Source organism: Alosa pseudoharengus, unplaced genomic scaffold (genome assembly GCF_046254945.1).
Source record: "Alosa pseudoharengus isolate Yale_2024_CS ecotype anadromous, Long Island Sound unplaced genomic scaffold, YU_APseudo_1.1 YU_APseudo_1.1_scf_16, whole genome shotgun sequence".
NCBI lineage: Eukaryota > Metazoa > Chordata > Actinopteri > Clupeiformes > Clupeidae > Alosa > Alosa pseudoharengus.
In genome coordinates, this window is record NW_027468630.1 from 19,346,537 (window position 1) to 19,370,726 (window position 24,190).

Consider the following 24,190-nt stretch of genomic DNA (forward strand, 5'->3'; position numbering starts at 1 on the left):
GAGGTCCATGCAGTCAGTGGGAGGCCTTCGCTCCTCCAGTTGTCTGAGTGCCATGATTGGCAGATGAAATGATATCATGCGCTGATTGTCGTACCTCTGGATGGAGAGCAGCAGCTGGAGCCATCACTGGGAGATCCTCGGCAATATGCGCAAAACATTAGTGTGTTTTTTTTTTGTTATGCTGCCTCAGTGGAAGGTGGATCAGTGCATCTATGCCACATCCATGCTGCGGGTTGTAGTGCCACTGGGCGAGTACTGCTGCCATGGAATGCTCCCCCCCCCCCCACACACACACAGAGTCGGCATGGCCTCTCACACTATCTGACTGTGTGAGCCATGATTAAATTATCAGTGGCGTGATTCTGTGAAAAGTTGTCTTTGTTGTCGGTTTGTTGTTGGCTTTGTTTGTGTTTCTGTTGCTTTATCACATATGGTCATATGATACGGTACAGGAGTTAAATAAAGATAAAAAAGTTCCCCTGTGTGGGATTGGCTGCGATATTAAGGTTCAGAGCAAGAAGCCTGTGATTTATCACAAGCAAAATCTAAATAAAACTTGGCAGTGCTGAAAAGAAACCTCACTGTGAGACCACTTCCAGACATAAAGAGCCTGTACATTTTTATTTGGTTTGAAGCGTTTTCTTTATGTTTTCATATGTGTGTCACTCATTATCATATATCATTTTCTGCCTTAACTGGGCTTGAAATCAAGTCTGCTTTCATAAGCTAAGCATGCTAACTACACAGACAGACATGAAACAGTTGAGCTCGAGCTTTAGAAAATGCCCTTGGCCCCATGTGATACACTGTGTTGTATGATTAAAAAATGAGGGGGGGGTGGACTTATCTGATCTTAATTAATGTTGGAATGTTGAATCATCAGGTAGCCTCGGCCTGAACCCTGCAGTGAGCTGGATGCTTGCGGAGGGTGTGTCACTCTTGGAACAGCGAGCTCCGTTTGCATCAATGCTCCTGTCAGCACTTTGCATCCACTCCAGCCCCAAATTTGGGTGTTAAGACTGGACATGTTGGATTCAGAGCGCTGTCTTGTACTTGTTTTTTTGTTTTATGAGTCCGCCGCTTGCCAGCACTGCAGCGGGTTGGAGAATTTACACAAGATCATTACAAGGGCATTAGCAGCAGCGCACAGTAAAACAAACCATAATCTTGTTATGTCCTAAAGTCGACAGACAAGTAATTGTTACATACTCGGCAGTGTCATTTTGTACTGATTGTATTATTGTGTGATGGGCACATCTCACGTCCTAATTAGAAGTTGGAAAGCTAAGCGGTTCTGGAGGGCTATAAAGAGTGAGTTGTGGTTCCTATGAAAGAACCACATTCCTGTGAAGGAACCACAATCTCGTCTGAATTGAATGTGTTGTCTTTGCAGAATATCGAGTGCCTGTGAAGACCTGTCCCACCATCCTGAGTGACCACCGCACCTACATCCAGACCCGGCCGGAGAAGCGGCTCCACTTCACCGTCGGAGGGCGCGCCTACCTGCTGCCCAAGACCTCGGTGGTCATCAAGTGCCCGGTGAGGCACACGAGCAAGTCCACCATCCACTGGCTGAAGGACGGGAAGGACCTGCCGGGCTCCAAACGCATCGGCATCACCAAGTCTGGCGCCCTCCGCATCTACAACCTGGAGGCCAGCGACATCGGCGTGTACCGCTGCGTGGCCTACACCGCCACGGCGCGCTTCATCCTCAAGCTCATCGGCAGCGACAACAAAATCCTGGAGCACCCGGAGGGGAAGGGCTTCCCAAGAGATGCCGACGACCCGATAGCCGCCCTGGGGGAGAACTGGTGGATGCCTCGCTGCTTGGACATGGACCACCTGATCCCAGGTTGGCAGCAGCAGAGCGAGTTCTACGTGCCCGAAGCTCAGTCCCAAGCCACGGGCACGGGCCCCCTGCAGACCCTTGGCAACTCTGTGCTGAGTTCCAGAGGCACTCAAGGGCCCGTCGTCCAGCTGCCGGACAGGCGATTGGAGGCCAGCGTAGGCTACGGGGCCTTCAGCCTGCTCCCGGCGCACTACGAGGAGCTGACGAAGAACATGAGTGACCCGGAGCGGAACACTGGCGAAACGGACAAGCTGAGCGCCCAGCCCAATCATAAGTCCAGCGAAGATCCGTCCAGCCCACGGACGACAAGCAAGAAGGGAGAGGGGCCGGGCGAGGCCGGTGGCCCTAGGGACAAACACCAAGACAAAACAGTTAATTCCTCTGAGCGCGCCGTGGACAAGGAGAGCAAGAGTCCCAAGAAAGCGACCATCACACGGCACGAGCAGCATGGACCGCTCATGAGTTTCCAGAGGGACATGAGAATATACATCGGCAGGGTGGCCTATCTGACCAATGCCACACGCAGCCTCTCCCTGCTCTGCCCTGTCCATGGCGTGCCTCCGCCCACTGTGTCCTGGACTAAGGACGGAGCTCCGTTACAGTATAGAGAGAGGTAGGAGCACTGCATGTTTACTGCTGGACTTCATGTGTCTTATGTAGGGATACTGAAGTATGAGAACAGATTTGGTTGTGCCTCTCCTGTCTTTATTGTACTTCCAAAACCTCTGCAACATGTGTATAGACACAGAATGTGTTTTTGTTATCGGTCTGTTTTCAGGTTTATTTTCCATTACTTTTGCGATTTACTGGATTGTGATAAACTGTTTTGGTGACTGAGAAACGCTAAAAAACGGACGTTAGAATTCAGCTGCAGTATTGCCTGACGGGGCCAGACAGTCACTAAACACTGTCTCCACTCTTTCCGGCCAAGGCATGTGCCAGATCTAAGGCACTCTTGGCTGAGCAAACACGCTGCAGACCTCATTTTAGCACTGATCCATCAGCGGCAGTGGCATAGGAGCCTGCGCCGCCGCTAGGAGAGGGTCCTCTGCCAGCTCTATTCCCTGTTAGATCACCCATGCCTAAAACTACAGCTGCTGCCCACAAGAAGAGCAGCAATGTACAGCAGGATAATATACATTTATGTGCCGTGAAACTTTTGCTCAATCTGAAAACAGAGCCCCTGTTCATAGGGTGGAGGCCAATCAGAGTGCGTTTTTGTGCCCTGGATCTCCGAGGCCGCTCCTAGTTTGGAGGTGAATGCAAATGCTTTCGCGTGTTTACATTGTTTTTGCCTGGCGCTGGCGCCTGCACATTGATTGCCCCGGCTCGTGCTTTTGCTGGGCGCTGCCGGTCAGCTTGTCTACAGCTTACCGTCTGGCAGCCGCCTGCTTGTGCCGTCCCTTTGGAAACGGCAGCTCTGTTTACCCCAGTCCCTGCTGCCGGGCCACAGTGTGCCAGCAGTGGGATTAAAGCGATAAAAGCTCCCAAGGCCGGTGCGGGGATTCAACCCCCGGGGGCCTCGGTTCCATTTGGCTCTCGGGCCAAGCACAACACTGGCCCTTGGAGGTATCACCCTCCGATTTTTAAGGGCTGTTTTGCTGACCTTTTCCACCGGCCTTTCGCCCGTTCGCCCGGTCTGTCATCTGCCTCAGCTAATTAACGCAACCCTGTGCAGTCTGAGGAGAGGAGAGGCAAACTCACACGACAGCAGCCGCGGCCGATGCAGCTTATCGGTTCGAGTACTCGAGACCCGTCAGCAGTCAGTCTCGCGGGGATCTCTTCAGACAGTGAGCAGCGAAGCCATTAGTGTCTGGTTGGTGATGTCGGCTCATGTTTAGTCTTCCCTTTGTCTGAACAGGCGCTTCTGTGCGTCTCAGAAGCACGGCGCGGACCACACAGCTCGCTGAAGAAGAATCACTGGGCTTCTGTAAGAAGATGACGATTAATATTCTCCTCCGTCCCTATGAAAGTCTAGACCTCTTTTTTTTACCTCAATACTGTGTCAGCACAGCGACGCATATGGAACTGATAATCCTATCGCTTATGGTCCTGCCAGTCAGTCAAGTCTGATTGATGGGCCTAAACGGACAGGGGCTTTTTTTTGCCACGCTAAACCATCTCGTGACGAGCCTTATTCCCCACGCCACTCGCGGCCTCCATGCTAATGCAGTGTGGCAGCTTGAGCTGCGAGCCAGCCGGGCTCCGCCGACTGGACCCTTGAGGGGTTCCTGCCTGTAATCAGGGTCATCTTGGACCTGTGGAAAATACCGGTAACATCTGAGAGGGAGCTCAACTCAAATCCCGGCGCGACGCTGCCACTCCCCCCCCTAACCCCCCCACCTCCCTCCTCCTACCCCTGTAGCATCTCCTCAGCAGCCATGTGTTCGCCACATGAAGGAGCTCCACGTGCTGAAGGGCCCCTCTACCGGAGGGAGGAAGGGGCCTGGGCCCGCCCTGCATACCAATTAGACTAAAATTATAGGCGAAATCATTGGCCTCACCGATTAGCATGGTTAACTGTTCAACTATGTTAACAGCACAGTGTGCGGCACCATAAAATAATGCTCAGCAAACGCTCACTTTCCAACCACAGGGGTTTATCTGTGTTGCTCTTGCACATTGGATACATTCAGCTTTCAATCTGGTTGGACCTGAATTGATTTATCGTGATTGGTGTGTTTCGTGTAGTACAGTGATGGTGTTCAAACTCTATTGGACGGAGCAGTCTTGCCCGCATGGAGGCGCCTTCTGATTTCCCCAGATGAGGTGAACGGCAGTGCAGTGGACGGGCCTGGGGCTGGGGGTGCAGGGGGGGGATACGTCTGTACAGAAGCCCAGTCTTGTGACCTCTCGCTGGGGTCTCTTTCTTCGGGCCCGGCCCCTCTCCACTCCTCTCCTCTTCTCGCAGCTGAGGAACCCCGCAGAGCGTGTGGATGCAGAGCTGTCTCCGCCTCTGCTTTTACAATGTCAGCATTTACTTTTGGCCAGAGCCGAAATGCGAAAAAGGCTCCGTCTGATTGACATTCACAGACTCTTGAGCTGCGTGAAGCTTCGCCTCAGCACTCGGTTCGCTCTGGGATCCTGCCATGGGGATGGGGAGGATTCTGAGAGGGAGCAGTATTGGGTGATCAAAGAGAAGCACCCCACCCCATAAAGCAGGCGTGTTTGGGATCATGTTATCTTAGGCTATCATTTTGATTACTTTCTCACTTCATACACTTATCTGTTATGAGTTATGGAGTGTTATACTTTTTATTAACCATGTTAATAAAAAGTACCATGTTAAGTTAATATAAGATAACCATGTCCATGTTAAGTTAATATAAGATAATCATTTGTTGATCACACAACAGGTGAACTGAATTCGTTCAAATAGTAGGCTTTATATGCGTATCCAGGAACTGTTTGCGTTCTGTTGGTATAGCAGCACATTTTCGAGTGCTCGGCGCTGAGGTGTGTTTTGAAAGAGCAGCCATTGATGAGGTGCGCATTGGAGGTGTCCAGCGCACATTCCCACATGCTCTTTTCCGAGAGGCTTGTGTGGGAGCAGGACAGGGGCCCTTAAGGCGCCCCTGAGGGCCATAAAGCAGTGTATGCGTTTACCAGGCCACCTCTCTCTCTCTTTTTTTCTCTCTCTCTCTCTTTCTCTCTTTCTCTCTCTCTTTCTCTCTCTCTCTTTCTTTCTCTCTCTCTCTCCCTCGGTCCAGCAGCAGATCCTCCTCTCTTCTGCGCCGGCCCGCACTCTCTCACTCTCCAGCACAATATATCACCACCGCCCATTCCCATCGCTCCTCTCTCGAACAATAGTCTCTTTTCTCCGCGTCTAGATGTCTAAACATGAACTCTCATCGTGCTAGCTCACTGCGTTAACAACGGGCTTAGCTCGTTAGCTCTTCAAGTCACATTTGAAGAGTGCGTGTGGAGTTGCTCGTTCCTTCATATGCATTTAAGTCTTTCAACATCCTTCTTGGTCTTTGCTCTCCCTTGTTCTCTGGTAATATTTAATCCAGATCCCTGTTGGCTGTGCGCTCCTATTAGTGAGTGATGCACATTGAGTGTCTCAGCACATGCCTTTCCCATGCGTGGCAGATGAAGTGTGTCGGTGCTGCCCACTGACTGACGGCCACTGACATGGGGGACTGAGAGGCCGATGAGCTGAGGAGAGGGAGACGAACAGAAATCTGCTACGTTGTCCTCCGGTTAGCAAGCGACCGCCGATTAGCCATTAAGACGCTGAGCCGAGGACACTTGCCCGCCACATGCCTGCTGAGGCGATCAGGCCCTCGCCCGGTCTGGCTCGGCTCGCCCGGTCTGGCTCGGCTCGCCCGCCCCGCTGCTGTCCCAGGGATGAGCTGACGAGGTGGGGGAGGGAGGGGTGGTGAGGGAGGGAGGCTCCCTGATGCCGCAGACAGGCTGTCTGTTTTAATAGAGCCCTGGGGCTCCAATGTGGCTCCCTGGTGTCCACGGCCCCAGCCAGCCTGTTGGAGAGGTCTGCCGGGCTCCGTCAGGTTCCCTCTCAGGCCGTCTGGAGGCTCGCTTACAGCGCGGCAGCTCAGGTTTTCTGAGCTGGGGGAAGCCCCAGACACGCACAATAAATACTCTCTAATCACCTACATAAACACCTACCGCCCCCCCACCCCTACTTCTGACAGGCCCGGCTCGATGAGTGCCTGATTGCGCTGTGGAGTTACACGAGAGAAGACCAAAAATAGACATGTTTTTTTGGAGAGGATACCACCTGATTGATGTCCAGGAAATCCAATATTTTAACAGCTCGTCTGTCCGGTCGGATCCTGGAATGCCAGGTGTGATTAGAATGGATCGCTACCCTTTCAAGGGTGTTATCGGAGGGAAGATGAAACCGGTCCTGTGTGTGTGTGTGTGTGTGTGTGTGTGTGTGTGTGTGTGTGTGTGTGTGTGTGTGTGTGTGTGTGTGTGTGGTGTGTGTGGTGTGTGTATCTGTGTGTTGTGTGTGTGTATCTGTTTGGTGTGTGTGTCTGTGTGGTGTTTGTATCTGTGTGGTGTGTGTGTGTGTGTGTGTGTGTGTGTGTGTGTGTGTGTGTGTGTGTGTGTGTGTGTGTGCTTGTGTCTGTGTTTGTGTGTGTATGTGTGTGTTTGTGTGTGTGTGTGTGTTTGTGCGAGTGTGTGTGTCAATGTGTGTCTCTGTGTGTACATGTGTGTGTGTATGTTTCTGATTTCACCACAATAACCAAAGCGCTCCGGCCCTCGTCGTTGTCTTAACCCCGCACTGACCTGGCGTAAGTGAATTTGTCCGGTAATTGTTTAATGTGGCGTGCCTGCGTGCTTAAGGAATCACAAGCCGTAACTCTACACTTGCCGGCGCAGAGCCCTTTCAGGTCACTGATGAGACTGTCTCTGGCTTCTTCTCTCCCCCAGGGTGCTGTGGCAGGACCTGGAGGGGCTGCACATCTACAAGCCCAGCCTGGAGGACGCCGGCCTCTACAGGTGCACCGCCACCAACGACTTGGGCTCCGACTCGGAGAGCTCCCAGCTCCACCTCGCTGGTAAGCTCCTCGACCGCCGTCCTCCATCCATCAGCCAGGCCTCCCCCACACTCTCTGCATGGCCTAGGATTACAAAACCAAGTCGTGATGCATGCATATTGCATATCAGACAGAGGACATGCAGTGTTTGCACACAGATGTCCACCCACTGATGTTGTTAAGGGCTGCCTTCCAACCTGATATACCCACTCACATACACCATTACGTCAGCATGTTTCCTATTGACCATCATTACCCTTAAGTATTTAACAGTCATAGCATAACAGGCCTATAATTATTTGATTACAGCCATAGATGACCGGTATTGCATCTACTAAGTGGGCCCACAGATTTTAATCAAGTGGCCCTTGAGATGAATACACAGCTGTGCTCCTTTGGATGTGGTTTCAATATATAATGTTATCAAATAATGTGGAAGTAAAAAAATAGAAGTCCATTTCCTGACACCACTACCTACATCAGGAAGGTTTCCTTTTTTATGGCCTAGCTAACACCCATTGTTGAAGCCTTTGTGCAGATAGTTTGTGTACAGTTAGTCAGCACTCTTCCAACAGCTCATCTCTGTTAAAACCTAACCTAACCTAACCTAATGTGACCTTGATCTGTTGGTGACAGAGTACCCCAAGATCGCTCTGTCCTGGAGAAATGTGTCTGACCTGAGCAGTTCTGCCCTGAGCGCCGTGGTGGGAGGCTGGATCAGGGTGCGTCTGGGAGTCAACCTTATGCTGGACTGCCCAGTCACAGGTCAGTAACATCTAAGACAGTCACCGTTCCCCAGAAGACCAGAATATGACTTTGGATGTAGTTCACAATTTTATATGGAAAAGGATTTTCCCCTAGCCTGGGTTTTCCCATGCTGCCTTACGCGCGCGATTTTATTCACGCTGCTAGGCAGCCTGGATTGTATGGACTTCGTTTTCACCTAAACGAAGGAACCAATCACAGAACGGAGGGAGGGCAGCAAGACGATGACGACACACCGAAGCCGTTATGAGCTATGTACAGACGCGTAGCGCCCAATAAACGGCTCTGGGCATTCGTAAACCACGTTTCAAATATGAGAAAATAAATGTCTAGTTCCCAGACCCCATCTCAATGAGATGAGGTCTGATGTTAGCCAGGCTAATTTTCCCCTAGAAATGGTTTAAATTCATGCATATCATGGATGGATGGTAGCTTAGTGCACATAAGGATTGCCGCAGCAGCAAAAGGCTGGAGAGTATTAAGGTCTTATTCTTCTCAAGGACAGCAATCATGCTCCAGGAATACTTTCTGAATACCACAAATAAATTAAATTCTTGTCACGTCTGAAATATCCCACAATCCCAAGTAACACATGGTGAATATTTACATATCATGGGTTTAATGGATCCTATCTACACCCCAGTAAGGAAATGGTGAAGGTTCCAGGTAATTGGAGAGAAATTGTCTGTAATGTCAACATACCTTTCAGGTTGTTATTGGTCTTGCTGCGGATTTATGAGTCCTGCATCATTTATAAAACGAATCTTCGGGAGTTAAGAAAAGGTGACGTTTTTCTTTCTCTCTTCTCATCTATGCGTGTCAGGGTTGTAAATGGACTCCCACTCTCTCACGGAGGTCGTGTAAACTCAAAGTCAACAAGCAAAAGGGATTTTCTTTTGGGGGGGTGGAGAGGAATGGAGAGGGAAAGAGAAAGAGAGAGAGAGAGAGAGAGAGAAAGAGAGGGGCTAGTGAGGACAGGACCCCAGCTCCTTCAGGCTCAGTGATTGCATTCATCCTGTGGATGCTGGCAGAGCCGCCAGGGAAAAACACCTGCTGCCAACAATGCCCTCGGTGCTGCCGACTTGGCCGCCGCTACCACCGCCTGCCCGCCTGCTCGCCTGCCCGTCGACACCGAGTGCCCCTTTTCATCACGATTTGAGTGCGGAGTGAGGACACTCGGAAAAGGCAAAACAAACAAGATATAAATAATGGCTCCTTTCCTGGGCTCTTTTGGGAGGACGAGCGGAGTCGTCGGGCCTGTGCGAGGGATCTCTGTAAGCAGATACGGCCACTCACTCATTACCCCTTCGCCCGGGCCAGGTGCAGCCCACAGCCCCTCTAACTCATAGGAAGATGTCTGTCCGAGACCCAGCTGCTGACCCTCCAGCTTGATTATGCCGACCCGAAACGTCAAGACGGAGAGAGAGGCGCAGGACCCCCCCCCCCCCATGGCCTCTGCTTTCAGCGTAGGGACAGCGGTGGAAAACAAATACACACGAGTGATGCGGAGCCAGTAGGATGCCAGAGTAGGATGTAAAGATTTGCATAAGAGGTTTTGTGTGTGAATGTATACAGTGCTAAACAACACATGGGCTCTTTAAGGAGCTGTGCCATGGCCTAGCAGCGAGATCTCATCATCATCTTGATTGCAGAAGGGAAATTTAATACGCGTTGGGGAGGTCAGCAAAGAGAGCCTGAGAAAACAGTGCTGACAAAGACGGCACACACTGATGGGTGTGTGTGTGTGTGTGTGTGTGTGTGTGTGTGTGTGTGTGTGTGTGTGTGTGTGAAAGAGAGAGAGAGAGAGTGTGTCTGTGTGCGTCTGTGTATGTGTTGAAACAAGAGAACAGGCCGATCTTATTAAAATGTTTATATTTGAGGGAAATGAGGTGGCAATCATTAAATCATTAAAACATTTGTTCTAGGCAAAACAGCTTCAGACAAAAAACAATGATGTACCACACAAATTGAGTTTCAGAGAGCAAACACTGCTACTCTGATTCCTCTCCTTGCATAATATTGCAAGTGTATATTTTAATGGGCTGTCAACATTTGTGTGTGTGTGTGTGTGTATGTGTGTGTGTGTGTGTGTGTGTGTGTGTGTGTGTGTGTGTGTGTGTGTGTGTGTGTGTGTGTGCGTGCGTGTGTGTACGCGTGCGTGTGCGTGCGTGCGTGTGTGTGTGTGTGTGTTAGTGTGTAATGTGCATGTTTATTGGCTAATTCCTTTGAATATCTTTACAACAGCTCACCCTTGTGGTAGACAGTATCAGGGTTTCCTCTCCATTCCAACAATGACAGACGACCTGACAACAATATGCACTTCTGACATGACATTTGTTACTGTTGCTGCATGTTAATTCCCATGTTCACTGTACTTTTGCCTTTTACACGTAAGTAGAGTGAGTCAGTGTGTGGTAATATAACAAGGTGGCTGATAACTCACTACTCTGCAGTAGAGTTTCATCAGGGCGTTGAGGCTAATGTCATCTATTATAACTTCCTGAAATAATCCGATTTTTACTGAAATAGCTGCCTGAAGTTGTACAACAGTATTCAAATGGCCACGGATAGTGGAGAAGTCAGGACGTGTAAGAGATGAGCTCCTCTAATGGCCAGAGGATGAGATGAGCCAAAATCTACATGAGAAATGTCATGCAGATGAGTTCGGCTGCACCGCTAGAGGAGAAAGTGGTTCTTCACACCTTGGATGCTAATGAGAAAAAAGGCTGTGGGGGAATATGATGATTTGGAGGTGGTCCCAAACGAGAACATAATTTTAAAAATATATTTGGAATGATATTTTAGGAAGGTAGCTACTTGACACTGAGGCAAAACATTTTACACAGTTGTCAGCTGCTGTAAGTGTGTATCAGGTCCCCCAAATGTGTAGTGTTTTTTCTTACCTCTGTCTATGGAAATATTATCATCAGTTGATTATGAAATAGCTGACATACTGTACTTTTGAATCATGTGTACTCTCTGTTAGGTGTCTTTGTATGGTGTTTGGTATGGTTCAGTCAGTTGCTGGGTTTCTATCCAACTCATTTGCACATTTTATGAAAATTTGGCTAAAAGAAATGTAAGTCTGTGTGCATTTCCATCTGGTGTTAATGTGAATTAAAAATGGACACTTCAAGCAAATGTCAAGCATTTCCACTTAGGCTTTCCTGTTCATCTGGTCAACATGGAATTGGAATGGAAACAGCTACTTACGTGTTGTCTGATTGCTATAATGCCGCCCTGTCGTCATGGCTGGGCTCTCCGTGTTCTACTTCAACTGTACCTGAGTCTGTCTTTAATAATGAGTCGTATTGGTGAGGAAAAAAGCCTCCAGGCAGCTCTCTGTACCACTTAAGCACTCTGTCCCACTATAACTCACTCTAATGTCTGTCTTTTTTCCACCATTTAGAGGGTACCCCAAATTTGGCAATAGTTTTGTCCTGTGCAATCATTTTTGCCTCCTTTTTTTGAGGGAAAAGGGCCTTAATAAAACTCAACATATGCTTCTCATTGATGGAGATGCAAGACTATTAGGGAAATTGAGTGGACATTTGCGATTTGCATTCATTATACTGATTTGTACAAGTAGGTCTGCTTTGTGTTATACTGTGTTTGCTCCATTGATCTGTGCTATGAATAGACACTTTTGTAAGCACCCCCCCCCCCCCCCCCCATTAGGTGGGAGTAATATGTCTGTGATTGATATTCGGGTGTCTCGGTGCTGGTTCTCTCCTAACAGGTGTCCCACAGCCAACAGTCAGCTGGCACAAGAAGGAGGGCGCGCTGAACGGCAACGCTCGACTCTTCGCCAACGGCACGCTGCTGCTCCAGAACGTCACCCTCCAGAACTACGGAACGTACTCGTGCGTGGCTGCCAACCCAATCGGAAAATCCTCAGCCTCCAGCCACCTCCACGTGTCTGGTGAGTTCCAAGGTGTGCTCTTGCCGTCGTATGTCATGCTCCGGTTCGGCCCGTGACGGGTAGCACAGGAGCCACAGCGCGGATCCACTCAATAGCAACGGTGATTTAGCGCACGCTCACTTTCGCGCCGCTGCTCTTTTTCCACCCGTGTCAGCCCGCTGACTGTCCCGACACATGAGTGCCGTATTGATATTGGCACCAAGAGGCACATCATGTTAAGAAATACTTCGCTTGGAGGCCAAGTTGGAACACTGGCAACGCCAGTCCTTACTGGGGTGGTAAACTCTGTCTAGCGTTATACAGTTTCTTTTTTATTCTTTTTTTTCCTTTAAGTTGCACCCCATAGAGGATATACATTCATAGTGGACTGGAGCCATTTTTTAAAAATATGATACAGACATATGTAACTCATGGAGCCATAAGGCAAAGGTCTCAGTGGTGGGTGGGTGGTCTCTTCATAGCCTTTTAGAGACACCCACACAACATGACAGCAGGTTACTATCAAGTGAGTGGTTTTATTTTTGGAAGTACATTTTCCAGGGTGGTGTTTTGTAAAATACTTATTTTACTGTAGTAGGCTCAAAGTCATAAAATGTAATAACTGTCATCAAATTCATTGTGACATTCTGGGTTAAGCATGCTTGTCTAAATTAATTTGTTGTTGTTATGCTGAGTTTTGGTTGATTGATTTATTTATTTATTTATTTATGATTGCCATTGTCACTGTTTTGAGTAAATTATTTTGGGTTATTTGTTACAGGAGCCACGCAGGCCTTGTCTGAGCACCAGGGGTCCGTGCCGAAGGAGGGAGCCCGGAAAAGAGTCCTCATGGCCTCCCGTATCGGCACCAGGGCCATGGTCCAATCTGGAGACATCCTGCGCATAGGTATCATCCAGTTCAGCATTTATATCTCTGTCTGAACACTGTTGTATCGGTCCTGTTCCTTTGATCATAATAGCTGTATATTGAATAACCAAGACAGGCTTTTGTATCAACCTCAGTTACCATACTTAAGTTTGGCCTTCATCAAGAAAAGTACTTCCGACTGTTTCTGGAATATGATGTGGATTTGCGACTGATTAATGGCTTATGGACATGCACTGAACTGGAACTGTAGATGAATCCATTAACTCACTCACGTCCTTCATTAACTCTTCAAGTCAGCTGTGAGATGAACGCAGTGACTCTGATTCACTGTAAGCACACATGTGCCTGTAATGAGCCTTCGTGTTGTGGTGGCTGATTGGGCGAGCGTGTCTAATGGGTCTGGATGCAGATGAAAGCAGGCTCCGCTATGTGGGGGGGGGGCAGTCCCACACACAGGAGCAGGCTCATCAGGAGAAATTAGGAATGACTGGCGGCCTCATTTCTCTCCCGCCCCCACTCCTCTCTGCTTCTCCTCAGGGTGTCCGGTCGTTCCAAACCACAGAAAAGCCATTAAGTGGTACTTCCAGAACCAGACGCTGGAGGAGGCCCAGGGCCTGCGCCACCGGTTGTTGGTGGGGGGACGGGTTCTGGAGGTGAACACGCTGCACGGGAGGTTCGACGGACGCTACAGATGCCAGACGCAGACGGACAGCCAGCTTCTCTCTGCCTGGGTCCACATCAGTGTGGAAGGTCTGTGTCTGTGTGTGCACTCCCGACACACCACACCCCCAAAAACAACTGCTCCTGATCAGTCATCACATTAGCCCATAGTTGGCCCGACATCTGAGAATGACCCATAATCAGTCTGCGCCCAAGCTGTTCTCGCACTGGTTTTGTCACACTGTCCTGCTCGCGGATCACCTGTCTGGACATGCGAGGCCAATTCACAGGATGGCCTTTGTGCTGTCACTTCGCATTCCACTCTGGGCGACTCTGTGGACACAGCTGGGACCCATCATTAAACCTTAATGAACCCGGTCAATTGTAGCACTTTAAGTCATCAAAAATGACCTGTCATGGGCAGTATTTGGCATTTCACACAGAGAGAAGGAAAAAGAAATTAAGGAAGGGGGAGGGGGAGGTAGTACAAACAGAATGTTCACCGTTATGTCTCATGTTTTTTCACGCTTGGAAAGCAGAATTAAGAGACAGAGCCCGAGGAAATAATAATAAAAAAGTGAAATATCCAGTCAATGTTTTATATTATGCCTTGAAGTGAATTAAAGTGGTTCTGTTTCGTGGAATGCCAAGTTCTTTGTATCTTTTTTAAAGTTACATAACATAAACAAATGCTTGGAAGCATAAAATCATAAGAGCCGAGGACAAAGCATGCCTAATCAACAGTAAGGCCAAAACACAGCCCCAAAGCAAATCTATTTGCTTAGATTTCTGTCCTCAACAGAAGCCAGACAAAAAAACCCTAATGTAAAGCCAGGCAGGTTCAGGTTCTTCTCTAGAGTTCTCTTCACGTCATGTTTTAATCAGAACAAATATGACCCAAGTGTACCACTTGGGTCGTAATAAGCATGAGATCAGTGTTTCTCTGCTGCTTATTGTAAACGCTGGTGTCTGTTATGAATGATCCGCTCCGCTCTGCTCTGCTCTCTAATGGCCATGTTTTGTTTTGCCCACGCAGAGTTCTCCTGGCAGCTGGGCGACTGGAGCGTGTGCAGCGCCACCTGTGGCAGCCGGGGGACTCAGACGAGGAGGCTCCGTTGCATCAGTCCGGAGGACCGGGAGGTGCCCCCCTCCACCTGCCACCACCTGGCCAGGCCAGTGACCTCCCCCCAGGCCTGCAACGTCAAGGACTGCCCCGCCAGGTCCATATATATGCATTTACATGTATTAATTTAGCAGGCGCTTTTCCCAAAGCAACTTACAGTACATATGTCAGCTATATTACAAGGGCATTGTTACATTGTTCCCGGAGTAATTCGGGGTTAAGTGTCTTGCTCAAAGGCACAACGGTGGAAGCCGGGAATGGAACCCACAACTTTTCTGGCTACTGCATGCTAGCCTAGCTCCTTAACCACTACGCTACCACCGCCCGCATTTACCGTCCATCATCGTTTCTCTCTGCTGTCCACCATACTTGCGGGCACATGACCTGGTAGATCACTTGAAAGTGCAGTTTTTTTCCCCCCACAAATTCAAGGGGAGGAAAATCCAGGCGGCAAGCAGCAGAAACCCACTTGACTGTAGGCCCTCTGGCTGTATGATCGGTGGCCAAGCTGCTTCTCTCCATGAAAAAGCCCATCAGTCATTTCCTCCTGACGTTTGTTTACACAGGGGCCGTGCAAACGCTCCGCGAACAACATGAATCAACCACTATTGTTCCTGCAGGGCCCATCGAGTCGGTGCGCTGTACCATCTGAATGTCACAGCTCATCAATATCAGTTGCCTTGATTGGTAGCTGAGGCCAATAAGCAGAAAGCAGAGAGAGCAGAGCTGGATCATGTCTACCTATTCACGAAGGTCGGAGCACTTCTCAACAGGGCACTGGAGTTTAGCACACTTCTTTTTTTTTGACTGGTTGCTTTTATGAAAATATGAAAACTCAGAGCATGGGAAAAAGGAAACATTTTTCATTTGTCGTCCCTGCCCATGCCAAAAACATCATCTGATTATTGCCATGCACACTGGCTCTACCATTAATCAAAAAGATCAACTCAGTCTGCGAAACTGCTTAGTGTCTTCTCCGAACTATCAACAGGGGATCCTCACACAAAGCGGGTCTTTGTTGCTGCCCCTGTTCGCCTGACCAATCCCAAAACCTGCTCTATCCCATAACTCAGAACCTCATATGAGAACTGACACCCTTAATGTTCGAGATAGAACGTGTGCTTTGGGCCGGCCTCCGGTGACTAGCAGTAAAAATACCATTTTGAAAAAATAACATGTCTGTCATGGCGGATACGGAGTTTCACAAGTCATCTTGCACAAGAATGTGTTTAGTTTGCACATGTTAGCCATACAGAGAAATTACTTTTGGACCTCTGCTTACTTTCAGTGAAGGAGTGAGTTCAGCACTTAAGTCTGGCATGATTACTGTGGAGCATTTTGCATGAACTTACTGTATACAGTATGCAATCCTATATTGACACATAAAGGTATTTGTGTGTTTTCATTGGTATCTTTTTGCAGTTGGGTGTCCACTGTCTGGTCCAGGTGCTCTTCCACCTGTGGACGTGGCTTCAGGCAGAGGCAGGTGTCGTGTCAGCAGGTGGAGGCTGCGGGAACGGTGCGCATTCTGCCCCCGTCCAGCTGTGTGGTGTCTGCTCGGCCTGTGGACCGAGAGGACTGCGCCACTGACATCTGCGCCGAGTGGGTGACCAGCCCATGGGGTCAGGTAAATCACAGTGCTCCTCCGTTCTAGTTTGTTGTGACTAATTGATTGATTGATTGATTAATTAATTGATTGAATGTTGTTCATGTATTGCTGAGTCCCTGCGGAAATATTGTCATTACTGGTTTCATTCTAAAGTCTCCGTTGGAGAAATATTAGGGATAACAGATCTTTAAATTGTAGGTTGTAGTTCAGTCAAACAATCATAAAACCAACCCCAGTGGTGTGTTTTAAAAGCTTTGAATGTCTTTGTGCTTTTGCTTTTGCAGTGTACAGGGCGATGCCTGGGCCCAGGCGTGGCCACTCAGAGCCGAACAGTGATGTGCAAGCATCTGAACAGCTCAGCCAGCCCCAGAACATCGTGTGATCCCAAAGACAGGTGCTGACCTGGATCCCACAGCCGCCAAACACATTCTCTATGCAGCACGGCTGCTCGGCGTTGAGAAAGTATTGATTTGTGCAGGGCGATGCTGCAGTGAGAAATCCGATACCCCTCACATTGGACACCACCACGCGCATCTAGAGGCTCTCTAATGCATTCCGTGCCGTGGCCCATGCACTCCCGTTGCCGTGGGTTCGGAGTCAATCTGAAATTGAATCTGAGATCACATCGGTTGCCCTGCAGCATTTCCCCAAACAAAACAAAACAACCCACTGACTTTTTCAGGACTGACTTGACATTCTCACTTTCCTCATTTGAATGACACATAGATGTTTGCATTCCTTGTAGAAACTTCTTTCTGTCAGGGAGATGTTTTAGATGTTTGTTTTGACTTGTAGTGACTGATGTCTGACTGCCGCCACTCTTTCCTATTAGGCCGGTGTCGGCGCAAAACTGCTCGTCAGATGCGTGCGACGTCCACTGGAGGGTGTGGCCCTGGCGGCTGTGCACGGTGGCCTGTGGCAGCGGGTTCCAGTCGCGCCGCGTGGAGTGTGTCCACCGCCGGACCAACAAGACCCTGGCCGACCAGCAGTGCACCTGGCAACGGCGCCCCATGTCCTGGCAACACTGCAACATCACGTCCTGCAGCAGTAAGATCCTGTTCTGTTTCCCACCATATACACACACACACACACACATACACTCTCTCTCTCACACACACACACACACACACACACACACACACACACACACACACACACACACACACACACACACAAACACTCTCTCTTTCTCTCTCTCTCTCTCACACACACACACACGTGTGCGTCCCCTCACAGCTTTTAATAAGGGCATATCTGGCATGCCCACCATGTGTCTGTGTGGAGTAGCCTTTGTGCTGGTGCCTCTTCAGCCGAGCTCCTTTCATGTTGTCGTGTGAAGCACTTTAAGTGTCACTCGAGTCCTTTTACTTGTTTTCAAGTGGAGAAATACCCTATAAAACCTGATACCGGTAAATTGCCCCGCACATGGTTTTATAATATAATGTCTGGCATTGCAACTGGCCATTGAGACGCATTGGCAGTGGATTAGTGTGGCACCACCCCTCTGTCAAAAGTAACTGTGCACTGTCAGTACCTGTATGAAATGCCTATTAGTTTAGTTGAAGCACATGTGATGATCTGTCTGTGACCCTTTTATTTCTTTATGTTTAGGTGAATGCAAGGATACCACCCATTACTGTGCGGTAGTGAAACGTCTTCAGCTGTGTCTGGTGGAGCTGTACAGACAGAGATGCTGCGAGTCCTGTTCTGTGGACACACACCCCATCTAGTGTTCACTACTGAGACCTTGAGACTTTCAAGTCAAAATGCTTCTAGAATATTCAGCTGCTGGCCTGGAAAGACACACCTGAAAAGATGGGAACGTTTAAACAAAACAAAACAAAACAAAACAAAACAAAAACAAGTCCCCTGCGACTTGACTGAATTCTTGAAGAGGATGTTTTGGACATCTTTATGTGGCTTGGACGCATTCGGATCCTCAGACTGAGTGACCTTTTTTTTTTTTTTTTTTTAAATATTGACTTAATGTGCTTCTGACCACAGCTCTGCCACAACATCTCCACAAAAAATTGGCCTGCAGTCTTAGTAAAATTGGATCAGCTGGCCAGCAATTACCAGAAGAAGATAAACATTTCTTTGTCTATTTACTCCATTCTTTTGTAAGAAGCAATTACCATAACAATGTTTTGACAACAATCTCTCAGTAGTGGTACATTAATATTCTGTGTGTATTATTTGTATTTATAACAAATGCATCTGTAGTTGTATCTAAACCTGGTCTGGATTTAGATCAGAATCCTATAGGACCATTCACTTGTGTGAAGGGAGTTAAGTGGGTACAAATATAAGGCACGAAGACGCTGCTGTGAATATGAAAACATCACTTGGTTGAATGATGAATATCCAAATGTGATCAATGGACCTTTAAGAAAAACTTGGCAATTGCAGGGGAAATATTTATTTATTTTTATATGTGGAGGTCTTTTGACAGGATACAGTTAAGTCCTTATGAGAATACTTACGAAGGGATGTGTTCTTGTTGGACTCAGAAAGGATATATGTACATTTTTTCAGTCCCCCATCAATTTGTTGAGAGGTAACCAGTGATGTAGTAGTAGTAGTAGTAGTTACAGTGCTTCTTAAAGCCAAGTGGATCTTTTAGATTTGTTTTCTACTGTGTTGTACCAGTGTGCTGCATTGTAAAATATGTCTTGTAAATATTGTGTTTTAAGTGCAATATTGTGTAAATTGAGTGTAGATTTTTTTTTTTTTACTTTATTTTCTTACCCTTTGATTTAGTGAATGAATTAGTTATCTGTATTGTGCAGTCATGGCCAAAAATATTGGGATATGTTCACTTTTTAAAATATGCATACAGAGAACTTGACATGTACACAGCCTTAAAAGCCCTTAACTGAAGAGTATCTGTCAAAAACATCCTGGTTGTTAAGACACCTTGTGTTCTGCATTGGATAATTTCTATTGGTATTAATTTGCAATTAAAGTAATCTTAGTCCCTCAAAACAGACATCTTGTAAAGCACTAAAAAAATCCCCCTTCTATTTTGCACTTAGGTTTACCTGCAATGAGTTCTCTTGCAATGTTTGTAACAGAAAAAATGACAAAAGATGTCCTCTTTTGGCATTGCACATTAATAGACAAGTTTGGAATGATCTGAAGTCATAATTCAGTGTTTTTTTTAATGATTCATAATACTTTATGGTACCACCATATCATTAGAATCTTCCCTACCAAGTGACAGCAGTTTTAACGGTTTCATTCCTGACCAAAGGGCTTGGTGAACCATCAGGACTGCACCACAAAAGGGGCTTAAGGCCAAAGGATCAATTGTAGTATACTAATGGTCAAGCCTGTGTGGGAAATAGCTCTGTGGACACAGCAGAACATAGTGTCCTTCAGTGAATCCTAACTTATGTTGAAGAAAACAAAAGAAACTTTCCAAGACTTTTGGACACATAATTAGGGATGTTACTATATACCAAATATGGGCATAAAGATATTTGTAAAAAGTGTATAGGTTGTAATATTTTTGGCCAGGCCTGTGTTGAAGATTATAGTACAAACCCTGCATATAGCACTTGTTGATGTGGTTTATTAATGTCATATATGTTTCTTTAATTTTATACGCATGGATTTAATACATTCACAAATGTTTAAATGTATTAAATACACAACTCAATTTTACATACACACCACCAGTCAACATGGATACTGCCCTTATAATGTGTTTTACATAGTAACTGTTGGAGAAGATAACATGGATACAATTACAGCATACGCTTACAGCTAATCACAACTGCTAATGACCTGAGAAAATAAAACAATTTTCAATAGATTTATTTAAATTCATTATTGTGTTAAAAAAGTGAAGTGCCATTAATTTATGTCAACTTATTTGATTCTTCATTTAACTAGATTTTCATATGATTTGGCAACTGATAACTGTTAATGAAAATCATATACATTTAATGGTATAATACCGTTTGCTTCTAAGCCTTGTTTATGGAACCACCCACAATTATAAACTTCACTTTCAAAAGTGGAAACATTTCAAGTACATAATTCTGTGTGATGGCAATACATGTTGAAAAAGTGCACATTGATTCGTCAGTGTCATGTTATCAAATAGCAGTGATTTGGGGCTGACAGATTAGACTATCTTAATTTAATCTCATGAAATATGTTAAAAGTCAATATATGTCAGAAGTAATCAACATGTCAATTCTGCTATCAGATGTGCATCTACTGATTATTCTTATATTTCCACAATGCATCATTACCTTTCCTTTATACCGAGTAAAATATTTCTGAATCTCTCACACAAAACATTTGGAAGAAGCAAAATTAGATGTTTTAATGAGCCTCATGGTGTCACCATTGTGGTAACCTTTTTTAGTTGACTGCCACTGCCTCCTGGGTTTGGAGCTTCTTTAGTTGACGGCCACTGCCTCCTGGGTTTGGACCATCTTTACTCCTTCCTGAGAGGGCATCTTGCGGAAGAACTTGTGGCCGCGCTCATCGTTGTCCTCAAGCGTGTACCCCGGAGGGTTGCCAAAGCTGGCTGGACACACGTTGATCTTCTTCGGGGTGAACTCGGTGCTGTACATGGTCCCATCCTCCATGGGCACGTCCCTCTGCATGGCTGCGTTGGGCGGCTTGAAGCTGATGTTTGGCTGCAGTGCATGCTGGGTAAAATGGGCCCTGAAGGTGGTCAGGTCCTCCATCTTGCCAGTGGCCTTGTGCATCTCCTCGGGCTTCTTGATGATGTCCTGCTTGCACGACCCCCATGGCTTGAAGTCCTCCTTCATGGTGGTGATGCTTTGGAAGGGCACGGAGGACCGGGCAGGCCGAGCGAAGGGCTTTGCCGACACATAGGGCTGGATGTTGTGCCTGGTGTAATACGTGTTGGTGGTGGTGGTCAAGTCCATTGAGGCGGTGGGAGCCACATACTCCAGGGTCTTGTGGCGTGGGGGCATGGCGACTGGCCACTGCTGGAAGCGGTCGCGGAACTCTGTGCTGCTCTGGAAGGGGCTGTCCGAGGCGGCCTTGGGGTTCTCGGGTTTGCAGCTCTTGGTGATGGCACCGGGCAGGCCCTGGAAGTCCTGCTTGTGGGAGGTGAGGCCCTGCATAGGCTCACTGCTGCGCTGGTACACCTTGGGTGGCCTGGAGAAACGAGGCTCCAGCGCGTGGGCAACGTAGGCCTGCTGGTTACAGGTAACCCCGTCAAAGGGCACGTCAGACAGCTTGGGCTGGTTGGAGGGCTTGAAGCTCTTTCGTGGCACCAGGCCCCTCGGAGCAAAGTCATCCTGAAATGTGGTGAAGTTCCCAAATTTGGCTGAGGGAGGATGATACGTCACATCTGGCTTTCGGAGCTCCCTCTTTGACAATTCCCACTGGCGGAAATCCTCTGTAGAAGAACATTTCACATTTTTAATTGAATCAGAAAAAGCTGTCATCACCCTAAAAGGATTACCAAGAGGAATTAACAGTATAATTTAACAGTATAATTTAAGACAGTTTTACTACTTAATTTTGAAATGATAGGCAGAACATTTTGATAAAACATAAAAAAAACTGGCTAATACAAAAGCAGAAAACATATCTATTGAATTCAAGTTTGTTTGTTACATATAGTACCTACTACCTACAGAGTCCAATATAAATATATGTTGATTACATAACATAACACAGCTCTGTGACCAGTCAGTTTATGATATAATGTGAAGTGTCTTGTATGGAGTACGATCTACGTGTTGTATTTTACTATGAACTCTTCTCATACAAGTAAGTATAGGTATAATAAGTAAAGTATTTAGTGTCATAGAACTCTGTGCCATGCATTCATTGTTTTTATTATAGTATATGAGAGTTTGCCAATAACAGGGTGTAATAAAACTCTGAGTCTGTCAGTTGTATAGAAATCTAATCTGAATGTGTAAAATGAGGTTGACCAGATTGGATACTTCCTTGACTGAACTAGCTGAGCTGACTGAGCAACTGCCATTGAGACCAACTGGAATACTCAGTCTGACCTTCTCATGAGTTGCACAGTGTCAACATATTTACAACACAATGAGAGTAAACAGAAGTAAACAGTGAACAGTAAATAGATGAGCTCTGAAATATCAGCAGATACCAAAGCCAGTCAACCAGGTGTGACATGCTAAACCCAATAAAATTTAACTTGCTGAAGTTACCTTTGTAAGTGGGCACAGTGTCCAATTTACCCGATGCCACATGAGATCTTTGTTTGGGCTTGGTAGGAGGGACTGATTTCACTTCATAGCAGGGGAAGTCTTGGTTGTAGGTGGTTCCCATGTCTATCTCACCAGGTTTGGGCTTGTACTCAGCCTTCTGCCGACCAGGGCGCGGGAGAACTTCATATGGAATATAATCCGTCCTGAAAATAACAAACTGATGAAATCACACACATAAACACACACACACACACACACACACACAGGGATTTTATGATTGCACAATAAAATCCAACTTTTCAAGATTACTTGAATGTGGTGGTTCCATCCATTTTCCCCTTGTTACCCTCAAAGTCCCGTTTAGGTTTCAGGCTTTGAGTCGGATGCTGATGGCCATAGGAAGGGTACTTCTCTGTGTATTCGGTGATGACACACACTTTATTCCCCTTCCCATAGTGCAGTGCAGTAGGTGGATGGGGGCAACGGTGGCGTCTGAAAAAAAAGTTTAGTTTAAAATGTAGTTATATAAATGATTTTGCAAACAGTTACAATCTGCAATACAAAGTGCCAGTACAGTATGTTATTCGGTATGTGGTAATAGAATGACAATGATTCAACAAATGTAAAATAAAAGAAACATATTGTCTTTACTAAAGTATCTAGGCAAACTCAAAAGTATAACTATAATTAAAATAAATTAAAATACCAAGTCCACAAGTAGTGTCTCTCAAACATTACCAAACAGTTTGCATTTCTAAATGCATTTGTAGTCATTTTGACAATCCACTGTGGAGCAATTATTTGCTTGCTATAAATAGCACTAAAATTAGCTGTTGTTAGTAGGTACAGTTGCTATTACTAACCAGTGGCATTCTCCTTGTGTGTACTGATCAAACAAGGTGTGGTAGGCCAATAAATGGGCATCCAGCAAGTAGTACATAGGCTAGCTAGCTATAGGCCACTCCAAAACCAGGCATGCTCAGTAGCCTAAGCTTATGGTCAGAAACTCTAATATTTCTGAGCAGCTGGAAGGTTTTGAGTACAGGTACTCCATTAATAGTTGTTATTTAAGACCATATGACTTGACTATTGAATCTGATCATTTTAATGTTAATGTAATGTTTATGATGTAATTGTGAGTGGCTTTGTACAAAAGCGTCTGCTAAGAACCATAAACAAACAAACATCAAGTAAGTCTCCCTATAAGCTGCACCAACAAGCAAGTAAATTATCAATTGGGCGAAATACACACACAAACACTAGGCCTATTTAAAGTATATTAAATTGCACTAGTTACATTTCCACGCTTTTCCACGTTTATTGTCAGAGAATGGTAAGTTATCGATGGGTTAGCCTACTTTGAGATTGTGTTAAGTTACCACATCAACACACCATCACTAATTATTTATCATCCTGTTAGTTATTCAACAAAATCATTGTCTGGGCCACAAATAACAGAACATCGTTTAAAATCTTACCCACAGCTGCAGAGTTGACAAATACAACGCCGTGTCATTTTCTTTAACTTCTTAAATAAAAGAAGTAAATTTTTCCTGACTTTTGCCCCTTCCAACCTACTGTCACTGAAGTTTTGACTCTGCCAGAGTTCTTATAGAAGCACTATGTTACTTAGCAACCGTGGAACGTTTGGATAGCCTGTTTCTAGGAAACGCTGTGTGTGACGTGCACAGGCTAAAGTTCAAGTTGT

General features: G+C 46.6%; 2 protein-coding genes across 2 annotated transcripts in view; one reads left to right on the forward strand and one right to left on the reverse strand.

Moving 5' to 3' along the window:
- Positions 1 to 20,111, forward strand: part of adamtsl3 (ADAMTS-like 3) — a 106,609-nt gene extending 86,498 nt beyond the window's left edge. Inside the window, exons 21-31 of the mRNA XM_076287344.1 lie at positions 1,394 to 2,462; positions 7,250 to 7,377; positions 7,993 to 8,121; positions 11,861 to 12,043; positions 12,804 to 12,929; positions 13,449 to 13,661; positions 14,608 to 14,791; positions 16,117 to 16,321; positions 16,588 to 16,697; positions 17,136 to 17,350; positions 17,915 to 20,111. Coding sequence (XP_076143459.1) covers positions 1,394 to 2,462; positions 7,250 to 7,377; positions 7,993 to 8,121; positions 11,861 to 12,043; positions 12,804 to 12,929; positions 13,449 to 13,661; positions 14,608 to 14,791; positions 16,117 to 16,321; positions 16,588 to 16,697; positions 17,136 to 17,350; positions 17,915 to 18,033 — 2,681 coding nt within the window. The 3' untranslated portion in view covers positions 18,034 to 20,111. The remainder of the gene's footprint in view (positions 1 to 1,393; positions 2,463 to 7,249; positions 7,378 to 7,992; positions 8,122 to 11,860; positions 12,044 to 12,803; positions 12,930 to 13,448; positions 13,662 to 14,607; positions 14,792 to 16,116; positions 16,322 to 16,587; positions 16,698 to 17,135; positions 17,351 to 17,914) is intronic.
- Positions 20,006 to 24,029, reverse strand: saxo2 (stabilizer of axonemal microtubules 2). Its single transcript, XM_076287347.1, has 4 exons — positions 23,961 to 24,029; positions 22,792 to 22,974; positions 22,483 to 22,685; positions 20,006 to 21,692 (listed from the first exon to the last, which is right to left on the reverse strand). Exons 1-4 carry the CDS (start codon positions 23,996 to 23,998, stop codon positions 20,716 to 20,718), a joined length of 1,401 nt encoding a protein of 466 aa, XP_076143462.1. The 5' UTR covers positions 23,999 to 24,029; the 3' UTR covers positions 20,006 to 20,715.
- Between the last annotated feature and the right edge of the window lie 161 nt (positions 24,030 to 24,190).

Excerpts from the sequence above, each read along its gene's own strand:
- saxo2 (XM_076287347.1), bottom strand. The coding sequence starts at position 23,998 with ATGACACGGCGTTGTATTTGTCAACTCTGCAGCTGTGG. Across the intron at positions 22,975-23,960 it reads TGTCAACTCTGCAGCTGTGG|ACGCCACCGTTGCCCCCATC; the intron begins GTAAGATTTTAA and ends CTTTTTTTTCAG. Across the intron at positions 21,693-22,482 it reads CACTGTGCCCACTTACAAAG|AGGATTTCCGCCAGTGGGAA; the intron begins GTAACTTCAGCA and ends GTTCTTCTACAG.